Below are 14,258 nucleotides of genomic sequence, written 5' to 3' on the forward strand. Positions count from 1 at the left end.
CCCACCCCCCACCCCCGTCGGCGTGTCGTTGCCCTTGCCAGGGGCCCCTCGTCCCTACCCCCCTGGTATTTTTCCAGCCCGTGCTCCTCGACGAACCTATTCGCCTCAGCAGGGGCTGTAAAGAAATATTCCTTGTTTTGGTATGTGACCCAGAGTTTCGCTGGGGACAGCATACCAAAACGCACTCTGCTCCTGTAGAGAGCTGCTTTCGCTCTGTTGAACTCAGCCCGTCTCTTAGTTATGTCTGCTCCAAGATCCTCATAGATTCGTATCGTGTGCCCTTCCCATTTGCAGGTTCTATTTTCCTCGGCCCAGCGCAGGATTGTCTCCCTATCGCGGTACCGGTGAAGTTTGGCTATGACTGCTCGGTTGTTTCCCTGACTTGGGCTTCGGGCGCAGCAACCGATGTGCTCTGTCCATTTCCGGTGGGATGTGGAAAGTGTTCCTCCCCACTAAGTTGCCCAGCATCTCAGCCACGTATGCTGTGGGGTTTCTACCCTCGGTCCCCTCTGGCTGGCCCACTATCCTAACATTTTGCCTTCTCGAGTTGTTTTCCTGGTCATCTACCCTGCCCTTCAGGTTCCCCTGTGTTGCGCCCAGTCTTGCCACTTCCCTCTCCAGGGCCGTGACCCGGTCGCTTATGTCGGTCGCTGCTTTCTCCAGCTCTTTAATGGTTGCCTCATGGGCTTCCAGTTTCTCCCCTTGGGCATCCACTTTCTCCTCCAATCTGGTCAGAGCCTGCTGCACCCCTGACATGGCCCTGGCCACTGCTGCCTGTGCTGCGGCCTCTGCGTCTGCTTTCACCTCTGCCTTGATTGCCTGCAGCTGTTCCCGCAGCACCTCGGTAAAGGCTGCCTTCCAATTCCAGCCCCCCTCTAGCCCCAGGGGAGAGGGCACCTGTCTGTCCGGCTCTTTTTGATGCGGCGATACATCCGTCCCGCCGCTTCGTGTGCTGATTTGCTCGCCTGAGCTGGCTTGCCCTTTGTCCCATCTGCTTCTGGTGCCCCCTCTCCCTTGGCTCCCTTCTGCCGTTTTTTTCTCCCCCTTCCCTTTCATCTTTTCTTCTCCCCTTGTTTTTCTTTTTCCCCCCCTTTTCCGCACCCTATTTTTATTTATTTTTTTACTTTTTATTTATTTTTTGTCTCTTCCTTTCCCCCCCTCTCTTCCCTTCTTTCCTTTACCACTTTATTTTATTTATTTATTTGTTAATTATTTTCCTCCCCCCCCCCCCCTCTTTTATGCAACTCCTCTCAGGTGGGCTTACTTTTGATGGGAGAGAGTGTAAAAAGAGAGAAAATAGTATATATACCCCTCACCCCTCTCTCTTTACAGTTTTTTTAAAAAATAAAAGTCCTTTTTTTTTCTCCCCCCTCCCTTTCTCCTCACTCACCCAGGAGAGAGAGCGAGAGGCTTTTGCCCAGTCCCTTTGTCCTTGCCTCGTGGTGGTCGCTGCCGGTTGGGGGGGGGGGGGGGGGGGGGGGGTTGGGTCGGTCCCCGCTGCTCAGACCCCGCTGCTCCTTTCAGGCTGCCGCACTTCGCACCCCGCGTCCTCCCGGTGGGGGTGGTTAGGTTGCTGGTCGCTGCCGCCGGCTGGGCCCCGCTTCGGTCCAGGCCGCTGCCGCACCGCTCTTGGCCGGGGGGGGGGGGGGGGGGGGGGGACCTGCCGCCGCCGCCGAACCGCTCCTGCTGCTGCCGAACCGCTCCTGCTTCCGCCGAGCCGCTCCTGCTGCCGCCGCCGAGGATCCTCCGCCGACAGGTTTGTTGGGGGGGGGGGGGCATCCCTTCCCTTCCCTTCCCTTCCCTTCCCTTCCCTTCCCTTCCCTTCCCTTCCCTTCCCTTCCCTGCTCTTTGCCGCTGCGGAGAGAAAGGCCCCGACTTCGTTACCTTGCGGGAGCCCCTCTCCGTGCGACCGCTCCGCTTGCCGACCGGAAGTGTTCTCCTCACAAGAAATTTAGAACGAGTAGAAGTTAAGTAAAAAGTGGATCTGTTGGGAAGAGCTCAGAGAGTCGCCTCGCTCCGGCGCCATCTTCTTTTCACGCTACTGTGCGCATTTAGGTACAACACCCTTGATCCTGCATTGACCACCTCCCTGCTCACACTTGTCACCTTTTTTGCTGTGCCTGAGGGTGATGTTGTTCTCTTATTTTGGTTCTCTATTTTCCCTTCAGTCATTACACCTTGTAAGCTCCCATTCTGGTTCCCCCCCTCTTGCCATACTAGTTTAAATCCTCCCAGCCAGGATATTGGTGCCCCTCCAGTTTAGATGCAACCTTAGGTCCTACCTGTCCGAGAAGAGATCACAATGGTCCAGAAATCTGAAACCCTCCCTCCTACACCACCAGTTTAGCCACATCTTTAGCTGCACTATCCTCCTATTTCTAGCCTCACTGGCACGTGGCACAGGGATTCATCCTGAGATTACAACCCTAGAGGTCCTGCTTTTTAGCTTACTGCCTGAACTCCTTCTGCAGGACCTCATCAATCTTCCTGCCTATGTTCTTAGTACCTATGTGTACTACGACCTCTGGCTGTTCACCCTCCCCCATCAGGATGTCCTCTGTTCATTCAGAGACATCCTTGACCCTGGCACCAGGGAGGCAGCATACCATCCTGGAGTCTCTTTCAGATCCACAAAAGTGCCTATCTGCCCCTTTAACTCTTGTTCTCCTGCACTTTGCCCTCCCCTGCTGAGCAACAGAGCCAGTTGTGATGCCACTGTTCTGGCTGCTGTTGTTTTCCCCTGATAGGCTGTCCCCGTCAACAGTATCCAAAACGGTATACCTGTTGCTGTCTTATTGATTCATCTGACCGGTGGGTTTAATCCACAAAGGAAATAATTGTTTCAACTTTGAGAAGGAAAATGTAGATGGAGAATTCTGCAAGAAGGTAGCAAGGTACAGTGAAAAATATTTTTCTGCGTGCAGCTCAAACAGATTATTCCATACATGAAAAGAAAATACATAATAGGGCAAACATAAAATACACAATGTAAATATCAGGCATCAAGTGAAGCATACAGGAGTAGTACTCGGTAGAGAAGATGTGTGAAGAGATCAGATCAGTCCATGAGATGATTAAACTTAAGCATTGCTCTATCATAGAGAACCCTGATGTAAATGGAGATGTCCATTTCAACTTGGTAAGTTACCCCAGCTCAGGCATTTTCAGGATTTCAGCTCCCTGCTGATAAGTTGTCTATGCTGTCTGGGATACTCTAGTATAGTGGTTAAGCTATGGGCCTATTTTGAGGTCCAGATTAATATTCCAGAGAACATGAGTTAAAATCCCAACACAGCAACTTGAGAATTTGAAAATAAAAACATTGCTAAAAGTGTCCCTGAAGAGCTGGATTGTCATGACAATCCAACTGGCTCATTAATGTCCTTTGAGGAAGGAAACCTGACAACCTCATCATCTAGGCCTGTATGTGACTCCAGTCCTTTGCCCACCTGTTTAACTCTTAACTTCCCTCTCCTCTGCTGCATGCAGTGGTTCAGCACAGAAATCTCATGACAAATACAGATGGACAATAAATATCAGTGATGCCTGCAATAAATCTTAAGAAAGAAGTTGAAGGCCTTTCATGCTGTCTAGATAAGGCACAGCCAAATCTGAACACCAAGATCTATTAATGTCAGCAATTCACAACTGGGAGAAAACCACTTCACTGGGATGGGAATGCATCTAAGTTAAGTGAGTTGGAATCAAAAGTTGGCAGACAGTGGCTGAACAAAGGCCACAAAGAAGAAGTGTCGCACCAATGTCAAGATATGTTCCCTTGAAGAGGAAAGGTAGGACAAATAAACCTAGAGTGCCTTTGATGACGAGAGAGATGAAGATGAAAAGGAAGAAGTGCATGTATGACAGATGCTCGGTTTTAAAAATACAATGGAGAATTAGGCTGAATATAGAAGACCAAGAGGGAAAGTTGCAGAAACTAATAAGAAAAGCAAGAGGATAGCATGGAAAGAGACTGACAACTCATTAAATGGAATTCCAAAGTCTATTTTAAGCACATATATAATAAAAAGGTGGCAAAAGAATGGCGTTGATTCAAAATTAAAAGACGGGACTAGCACATGGAGATAGGAGAAATAGCAGAGGTATTAAATGAGTACTTTGCATCTGCTTTTACAAAAGAAGACAATGCTACCCAGACTGTGGTGAGAGGTGATAACTGGTACACTAGAAGAATGTACAATTGAGAAGATGGTGGTATTAGAAAGGCTGTCTTAAAATTGATACGGTACCAGGACCGGATGCGATGCATCCAAGGGTACTGAGGGAAGCGAGAGTGGAAATTGCAGAGGTGCTAGTGATGATCTTCCAGTCTTCTTAGACACCTGGGGTGCTACCAGAGACAAGGCAGCATGGTAGCACAAGTGATTAACACAGTGACTTCACAGCGCCAGGGTCCCAGGTTCGATTCGCAGCTGTGTCCCTGTCTATGCAGAGTCTGCACGTTCTCCTCGTGTCTGCGTGGGTTTCCTCCGGATGCTCCGGTTTCCTCCCACAGTCCAAAGACGTGCAGGTTAGGTGGATTGGCCATGATAAATTGCCCTTAGTGACCAAAAAACGTTAGGAGGGGTTATTGGGTTGCGGGGATAGGGAGGAAGTGAGGGCTTAAGTGGGTCGGTGCAGACTCGATGGGCTGAATAGCACTGCTGCCTACGCGCTGAGGACCTGTGTTCGATCCCGCCCTTGGTCCATGTGGAGTTTTCACATTTTCCCCATGTCTGCTAGGGTTTCCCCCCCAGAACCCAAAGATGTGCAGGTTAGGCCCCTATTGGAAAAATATAATTTGAGTACTCTAACTTTTTTAATTTATAAACAAAAAAAAAGTAATCGAAGATGACAGCACATGTTGAGAGTGGTTAATAATGCATTTAGTTTCTTGGGTTTTAATTGGCGCATTGAGTGCAAGAGGAAGGAGATCATGTTAAACTTGTATAATATACTAGAGGCCTCATTTAGAGTACTGTGTCCAGTTCTGAGCGCATACTAGAGGAAGGATATGAAGGTATTGGAGAGAGTGCAGAGGAGATTCACAAAAATGATTCCAGGTATAAAGAGCTGTAGCTATGAGGATAGATCGGGGAGGTTGGGACTGTTTTCCTTGGAGAAAAGAAAGCTGAGAGGAGATTTGATAGAGGTATTCAGGATCCTGAGGAGTATGGATAGGATAAATAGTGAAAAATTGTTACCACTCAAGGGAGCATCAAGAACCAGAGGGCACAAATACAGAAATAATTGGCAAAAGAAGTAAAAGTGATGTGAAAAGAAAATCATTCAGAGCTTGGGCAGACTTTCTGAGAGCATGGTGGAGGTAGGTTCAGTCGAGGTATTCAAAAGGGAATTGGATTGCTTTTGGAAAAGTGAGATGTGCAAGGTTACGGGAATAAGAAAGGGGAGTGGGATGAGGTAGAATACTCTTTCAGAGAGCCAGTACAGATGTGATTTGGTGAGCGGCCACCTGCACTGTAAAGCATTTGTATATAAATTTGTGATAAATTAAAATGTTATTAAGAATTTTCACTTCTGGCAGAGCACATCATCTGCCCCTTGTAGTCAATGGGCTGATATCAGACCAGTTTTACAATGGCAGGCAATCAATCTGCTCTATGTACTCCATAAAGATAGAATCATAGAATTTACAGTGCAGCACATTCGGCCCATGAGTCTGCACCGGCCCTTGGAAAGAGCACAAGCCCACATGTCCACTCTATCCCCGTAACCCCATCTAACCATTTTTGGACACCAAGGGCAATTTAGCATAGTCAACCCACCTAACCACATCTTTGGACTGTGGAGGAAACCGGAGCACATGGAGGAAACCCACACAGACACGGGGAGAACGTGCAGACTCCGCACAGAGAGTGACCCAAGCTGGGAATCAAAACTGGGAACCTGGAGCTGTGAAGCAACTGTGCTACCCTGCTGCCCCTATAGAATGCTTGGACACTCTTAATTATGGCCATGACTAATTTTGACCTATGCCAACCAATACAAAATCTCCAGATTTGCTGTTTCAAATGAAGGACGACACCAGATTCAAAGTGGGTTGTCTGTTCATCCTTGATATTGGCCGAAGAATTCTGCTCAGCCGGTCTAAACTAGTTTCTTTTTTTTTTTCGTATTCCTGCAGGTGACACTATAATCCATTCTATAGGCGAAGCCACATCTGTTCGCTGGAGTGCTGGAACTTGGATGGTTGAATATGGCCGAGGCTTCATTCCGTCCATGTTGGGATTTGCACTGTCCGATACAATCTTCAGTACACAGGATTTTCTTACTCTTTACTATACAATAGCTGTCTATGCAAAAGCACTTATTTTAGAAGCCAATACTTACCTCGCAGGCGCTGGGTTCTTTTGAAGCTCACAGGAGAGCCTTCTGTAGTGTAAACACGTCTGTTGGTGTCTATTTGACGTCAGTGTATATCACCAAAAGGCTGAAAATTATGTTCATGTTCCTCAACCCCTGAAACGTCACTTTTTTTTATATGCCACAACAATTTTTCAGACACAATTCCGACCTTTTATGTACTCTAAATTGAGCATCATTTCCAAGTCTTATGTAAAAGACAAAATCTAAAGTATGGAATAATAGATCTTCAACTGTTTGCATAATCTCACTGTGATGTCAATTTAGCTATGTGTTTTGATGCTTCTTTTATAACTAGTTTGAATGGTAATTTGAGAAGTCCAGGGCTACAAACATTTGTTAACCCCCGGAGGTGAATTTTGTGTTACTTAAATCTAAACCTGAAGGTAAAACTCGTTCCTTTTTGGGTTCAGCTGGGCATCTGGATGTTTAATTCTACAAATTGAAACTATTGAAGCAGGCAGATTTACAGATCTATTACTAGGTTAGATTGTTAATGGGGTTTAATTATTTAATTTTGTGTCAACTATATACAAACTCATTTTAATGTCACTATTTTCCACATCATGTTTGAATTTTTAATATTTTTATAAACAATCACTTATGGCAGCTTGAGCTGTGATAAGGTGCATAATGTGAATATCTTTAGATACAAAAAAATGTCACTGGTCTTTTAATTTATTTGAATCGGATTGGAGTTGTAGGCATTTTATGGAATTTCAGGATCCCAAACTGGTCAGACGCATTTCTCATATTGGTCCTGGCAGTCAATAGGAGCCCAGCTTCATCTAATGTTCATTCGGGCGAATGCCTTACTCTTCCACTGGTGCATTCCGATCTCTCCAGTGCTGAACACTGTTCCAAACACACACACACACCTCCGCCCCCAATTAAACCTCCAAACTGCCCAATTTTAATAAAAGCAAAATACTGTTGATGCTGGAGATCTGAAATAAAAACCAAATGCTGTAAAAATTCAGCAGGTCTGGCAACATCTGTGGAGAGAAACAAAGTTAACATTCAAGCGCTCGTGCGGTTGTTCTTTCTTGTTTGTAGTGTGAGGTGTCAGCCTCTGTTCAACCAATAAATGGGAAAGCTTAACAAAATCCCTAAGTAATGTGTGTGTTATGGCTTTTGAGGGTGGGGGTCTGTGTCCAAATTAATCTTCATCTAAACAGTAAAACCTGTCTAAAATATGCTGCTTCTGGTTTGGGGCCAATTTAATATAAAATTTATTTTACTTCGGGAATCCTCAGTACTGCATGCCTCAACTTGGGACAACGGTGTAATAATTCAACTGTAATTTTTATTCGATTGGGATATTTATCTTAAAACACGGATCAAACATTTAGATAACAGCGCATGGATTGTAGTGGTGTATGGATATATTTTTTAAGCACCATCTTCGTTAACAAAAACAGAAGTCTTAAACTGTTAAACAAAATTAACTGTACTTTACATGAAATTTACAGCTGATTCTTAAATTGTAACTACACTTGACCTTGCTGCTGTTTGGTTATTTTTGAACCTCAAAAGGTGTCCTCCAGCCTTCTACTAGTAATCCTACAAAAGGTCATCACCGACAATGTTAACCTGTTTTGCTTCCAACATCGACCTGTTGTGCACTTCCTGTGTTTTCTGTTTTAATTTATCATTAACTTCAACTGCTCTTTTGACACTTTGGCTTTGATTTTTAAAGTGGTCTTGGATTGGTGCACAAGGGTGTTCTTGGCCAGTGACCAATATGGCATGCTGAGGCGCAAAGAGATTTGATTTTCTATGCCTTATTTACATATTCAGGGTTTGGTGTGTCCGTAAGCCTGGTGGGTATCCATGCCTGGCTGGTAGTGGGAGCAAAAATTCAGACTACAGGCTAATTGCCACTGGGATCCACAAACGTTCCCCCATGCCCTAATAGGTAATGATGGGGACGGTCCATGGTTTGCACGATGGAAGAGTGGGGTGGAAACCTGGAGCAAGAGAGGTCCAAGATTTCCTGTGTCCTAGCTCACAGGAAACTTCATAATTAAAGTAATTAAAACATGCCATTTCTGACCCTTGATCCATTTGGCAGAAGATTTGGCCTGGCTGGGATGGCAAGGTTGTTTCGGCCTGTGGTTAAAATGGCAGGGTTGGGTCTTGACGATTTTCTTGGGACCCAACTTGCATATTTCAAAAGAACCCCACCAGCATAATTTTGTAATGGGTTCTGTGAGGCAGGGAGTTGACATTGAAGCCTTTGTGTCTTCTCTGATAGTAAAGAACTCTTTCCCTCTTGTCTGCTACTGAGCAGTGCAGACAAAATAGTGCTGCTACTGGAAGCAAATTCAGAAGATGTGTTGTGTATGGAATAGAGTTCATGTCCTACAATTATGGAATATAATTATTGCACTAATTTATATACATATAGCAGAACTCTGGAATTCTCCTAAGTCAGTCAAATTATTTGAAGTTGAGTTCTTTTCTGGGAATGTTCAGTGGAATGTTTAGGATTTTTGGCTGTTCTCTATTTTACTTTGTACTTGGTATAAAGGAGTGGAAGAAAGGTGGACAGCACGGTTGTGCAGTGGTTAGCACTGCTGCCTCACAGCACTATGGACCTAGGTTCAATCCCGGCCCTGGATTACTGTCCGTCTGCATTGGTCTCACTCCAACAACCCAAAAATTTGCAGAGTAGGTGGATTGGCCATGCTAAGTTGCCCCTTTAATTGGAAAAAAATAATTGGGTACTCTAATTTTATTTTTTTTTAAAAGAAAGATAACTGAAATGTGATCTATCTTTGTGACTTCTGATCTAGCGATGGCACTTGCTTGTTAACCAAACATTATTTTTGTAAATATTCTTCAATTATTTAAATAACTTGTTGTTCCAGTCTTATTTTTATTTGAAGTAAACTGATATATTAATGCCTGAAATAAATAATGAATGTTGGGTATAAGTGACCTTTCAGTAACTGTTATTTGCATTGCCTTGTAGTCCTACTCTTTGAGGACTGTAATAAGATTACTGTTTTAGTAAGCAAAGCTAGAATGCTGTTGTGATCTCTCTCTTCCACACACCCCCCCCCCCCCCCCCCCCCCCCCAAAGTATATTGGAAGTACTGTATCGGAAGTGGTCAATTTACTCTCATTCCAATCCATTTAAAATGTACAGGAAACCACTTCTGTAAATGGCTTATTATAGAAAGCAAGGGATATCCTAAATCTTTCCTTTATTGGGATATTTATTTGAGGTAGTTCTATTAATACGAGCTTTAAAAGAATGAGTCACCTATCACCTCATTTCACAATATATTAACTCTGGCAGCTGGATCTGTACATAACCCTAACCAAGTTTCTGTAACGGTCTCATCTAATGACAAGTGGAATAAATTTAGAGTACCCAATTATTTTTTCCAATGAAGGGGCAATTTAACGTAGCCAATCTACCTATCCTGCACATCTTTGGGTTGTGGGGGTGAAACCCAGGCAGACACGGGGAGAATGCGCAAACTCCTCACGGACAGTGACCCAGGGCCGGGATTCAAACCCGGGTCCTCAGTGCCGTAGGCAGCAATGTTAACCACTGTGCCGTCCACTATAGTTGGCACATCTGACCTGAAGAGATTGGGGAAATGAGGGATGCACTTTGAAGCTCTGCATCAATATTTGGCCACTAGATTTTGACCTACTAAAGCTGCAATAACTGTACAGTTGATTGTTTATTTAGCATTAATTTGGTTGTTTTTAAAAGATATTTCTGTTCCAGTTCATATTTTAAAAAATATTGCTAAAGGAATTCAGTACTATGGTGATTACTCAAACATCTTTCCTGAACTTTGAATAGGGTTGCATCCAATGCCACGTAATTCATTAATTTTATGCACTGCCCCTAAAGTTTTATATTCTAAAGTTTGCATATGGAAGGTTTTTGATGCCTTAACATTAAAAACATGACTCCTTAAGCTTACCTATGTAACTGCATGTGAGGGCTGTTTACAATATGATATCCTTCTGCACAGTTGGCTATACAGTGAATGTATTCAAATCATTGGCTTTGACTTGAAGCTTTTAATGTGTTGTTTGAAGCTTATTTGAACTTCAAAAATTGTTAAAAGTAGAAAAATGTTGTCATTGATTATGTAAAGTGCCACAACGAGCCTTACCCAATTATTTATTAACATATTCTACTCTCAAAGTTGTCATATTTTAGCATACTGCAAATCAGTTTGTCTTAAATTTGAATTCGAACTATTTATGTATTTAACAGGCAAGCTTTGAAATTAAATATATAATCTGCTTTAATAAATGCGTCTTGATCACCGTGTTCTGTGAAGTAACAATGCTTACCACTGTGCTACTGAATATGGTGGAATACTCGCACACAGCCCTAGGGTGCAACTGCAACATTATAGAAGACCCACACCAACCAAGATAGAATTGGTGCTCCTACTGTACTTGATATCCACAATTCAAGCACATATGATCCACAGGGGCCACTGCAGCAACTCACCAAGTGTACTTTGATCAGAGGCCTCCTCTCCTTGACTTCTATCAGTGAGCAGGATGAGCGAAATGATGTGGGGAATACTATCAGTTTCCAGCCATGTTTAACCTGATTTGGACATATACAAACCATTAACTTTCATTGTTGCTTGGTCAGTATTATGGAATTATCTACCTAATATTAGGATCCAGCACCAGACCCTAATTTCTGTTGGGATACTGGACGAGAAACCCCAAACAATTTATAAAACAGGGAAAGATACTCACTCCAGGAGTGATGACTGACCAACAGGTATCTTTTATGTTAAAACAAACTTTAAACACAGAATTAACCACATTGAGATCAAAGAAATAATTAACAGTTAAACAGTTCAATAAAATGAAAAATGTTAACTCACTGCATCTGCCATTATTGCGATCCTGGACCAGGCTCCCAACAGTTGCTAGGATACCAGACATCAACCCCAATATTTTATTTAATTTGAAAGAGTGTCAGGAAAGGATCTTCGCTCCAGGAATGATTTCACATGCAAACAGGGAACCAGTATATTAAAACAAACTATTTTTAACATAGTATTAATAAATTTAAGCATATAAATACAAACAGCTTTGAATTACCTGTTACACAATGGTAATTCTCAATTACACAATAATCCTTAACTGCTGTCTTTGAGTGTGATTCTTCGGAAAGATTTATAAGCATGGTAGCAAGCGGAAATGGCTGCCGCTTCCCAGTGCATGTTCTGGAAAGGCTGGCAATGCTATTCAACGTTAATTGGTCCACCTGCTGCTAACAAGGGCAAACATGCTTTAAGGAACATTTGCTCAGCCAGCTCGCATCAATGGGGCCGAGCAGAAAGGCCCCAAGATTCCAGGATGCAGATCTGGGGAGGCTCCCAGACACAGTGGACGCCAGGAGGGATGTCCTGTTTCCCCCCCAGAGGGTCAGCCATCAGGCAGCCAATGTTTCCTGGGATGAGGTGGCAGCGGCTATGAACGCTGGGAGTGTGGCCTGCAGTGTCGGAAAAAGGTTAACGACCTATACCAGGCAGCATGAGTCAGTAGACACCAACCTTGCAACATTTCTGCTCCATGCAAGCATCCACCCCCAACTCTCCATGCAACCTTAACTCCCACCCCCAACCCTTTTGTCATGCACCACTCCCCTCATCATTGTAAACCACGCATCTGGATAATGATGCCCTTTTTGTGCCTCCTCGAGAAAAGCTCTTCCAAAATCGCTGAGAGCGGGCCCAGACTGGTGATGGTATGCCGGACATAAGAATCCTCACCCCCTTCGAGGAGCAGACCATGGAAGTGACTGGTGTGACTGAGGACAGAACGGTCACCAATGCAGAGGATGGCAGATGCCACAGAGGTGAATACCCCCCCCCCTCCCCTGAGTTATTGCCTTACTGACTGACCCATCCCTCCCACTGGCCATATGTCTATTCTCCTGCAGGTTCTCCAGCCGATGGTGCTGGCCCAACCCGGTTGGCACACTCTCCAGCCTCCAAGGAAAACACCTTGGAGGAAAGCTTCGAGTAAGACACCATAATAGTCGCGGCACAGTTAAATCTGGGCAAAGTGGTCGACCAAATGAAAAGGGATTTCCACAGATGGGACATGCTCCCGCTGACGCTGGTGCGTCATGGTGAAGATGATGGTCCTCCCAAGACTGCTTCTCTTTTTTCAATGACTTCCTATTTTTGACCCAAAGGCTCTTTTTCAGAAAAATAAATGCGCCGATTACAGGTTTTGTATGGGTGGGGAAAGTCCCGAGAGTAAAGACGGCACTTCTGGAACGGGGTTGCGTGGGGGGTGGGCCTGGCCCTCCCGAGCTTTATTAATTATTACTGGGCGGCTAACATATCGATGGTCAGATAGTGGGGGAAGAGGTCAGCTTGGGAGCGAGTGGAAGCGGCATCGTATAAGGGCACGAGTTTGGTGGCTTTACTAAGGGTGTGGGGGCAATGGAGGGAACACATGGGATTAGAGGGGGCGTCAGTGTGGTCTTTGATCTGGAACAATCACCAGTTTATCCCGGGGAGGCTGAATGGGGGCTTCAGGATATGGCAGCAGGCAGGGATCGAAAGATTTGGGGATTTATTTATCCAGGAGGGGTTTCCGACCTTGGAGGCACTCGAGGAGGAGTTTGAGTTACCAGGTGGGAATGGGTTTCGATATCTTCAGGTCCGGGATTTTGTCCGGAGGCAGGTTACAAACTTCCCTCGCCTCCCCCTGAGGAGACTGCAGGATAAGGTGATGTCAAAAACTGGGGTTGGAGAAGGGAGGACTTTGGAGATATACAAGGAGTTAATGGAGTGGGAAGGGGCCCCGACCAGGGAGGTGAAACAGAGATGGGAAGAGAGCTGGAAATGGAAAAGTGGGAAAAAGCCTCGAAGAGTTAATTCATCCTCATCCTGTGCCAGACTTAGCCTGTTCCAGTTCAAAGTGGTCCACAGGGCTCACATGACAGTAGCCCGGATGAGTAGGTTCTTTGAGAAGGTGGAGGATAGGTGTGGGGGTAGTCCGGCTAACCATGTGAATATATTCTGACCATGTCCGAAGTTGAGGGGATTCTGGCAGGGATTTGCAGACGCTATGTCAGAAGTCATGGAAGGGAGGGTAACCCCGAGTCCAGAACTAGCAATATTTGGGGTATCGGATGATCTAGGGTCCATGGGGGGGGGGGGGGGGGGTGGAGGCCGATGTCCTGGCCTTCTCCTCCCTGGTGGCCCGGAGATGGATTTTGCTGGGATAGAGGGACTCGGAGCCCCCAAAGTCAGGTGAGTGGGTCAGCGATATGGCAGGGTCTCTCAGCCTGGAAAAAAAATCAAGTTCGCCTTGAACCTCAGGGGTTCGCCCAAAGATGGCAACCGTTCACCAAAGAAAATTAAACGTCAGCACTGGGGTGGGGGGGAATAAAGGGGGAAGACAAAAGGCGGCATGGCAGTGTTAAATAAGGACAGGGAACTCAGTATACGGGTAGCTAGGAAATAAGGCGCGGGCAGTTAGGGACATTGTGTTTTTTTGGGGGGGTTCTTTTTTTAATATATATATATATATATACATGTGTCAACCCACGTGACTGTTTTAAGAAATGTTAATGTGTTAAACTGAAAATTTTAAATGTTTCAATAAAATATTTTCTAAAAAAAAGTGGCACAGCTGTCAGCCCCAACCTCCACCAGCACAGATACACTCATAGCGGTGGGAAATGTTAGTGGTCAGGTTTCTGGGCCACATTCTGGTGAGCACCTCACTGTTGCTGATGTCCCAGACAATACAAAGCAATCAGATGTCTGCAGGATCCCAGGACCCAGCTGGATCCCAGCCTGATGCTGAGCCTGTGGAAGAGGTCATCCCAGAGCTGATGGAGACATTAG

At 45.1% G+C, this 14,258-nt stretch overlaps 1 protein-coding gene across 1 annotated transcript in view; it reads left to right on the top strand.

The window, feature by feature from the left end:
- sigmar1 (sigma non-opioid intracellular receptor 1) overlaps window positions 1-9,323 on the top strand; it is a 30,381-nt gene extending 21,058 nt beyond the window's left edge. Inside the window, exon 4 of the mRNA XM_038790634.1 lies at window positions 6,146-9,323. Within this exon, the coding sequence (XP_038646562.1) occupies window positions 6,146-6,375 (230 nt within the window). The 3' untranslated portion in view covers window positions 6,376-9,323. The remainder of the gene's footprint in view (window positions 1-6,145) is intronic.
- Window positions 9,324-14,258: the final 4,935 nt, after the last annotated feature.

Source organism: Scyliorhinus canicula, chromosome 3 (assembly GCF_902713615.1).
Source record: "Scyliorhinus canicula chromosome 3, sScyCan1.1, whole genome shotgun sequence".
Lineage (NCBI taxonomy): Eukaryota > Metazoa > Chordata > Chondrichthyes > Carcharhiniformes > Scyliorhinidae > Scyliorhinus > Scyliorhinus canicula.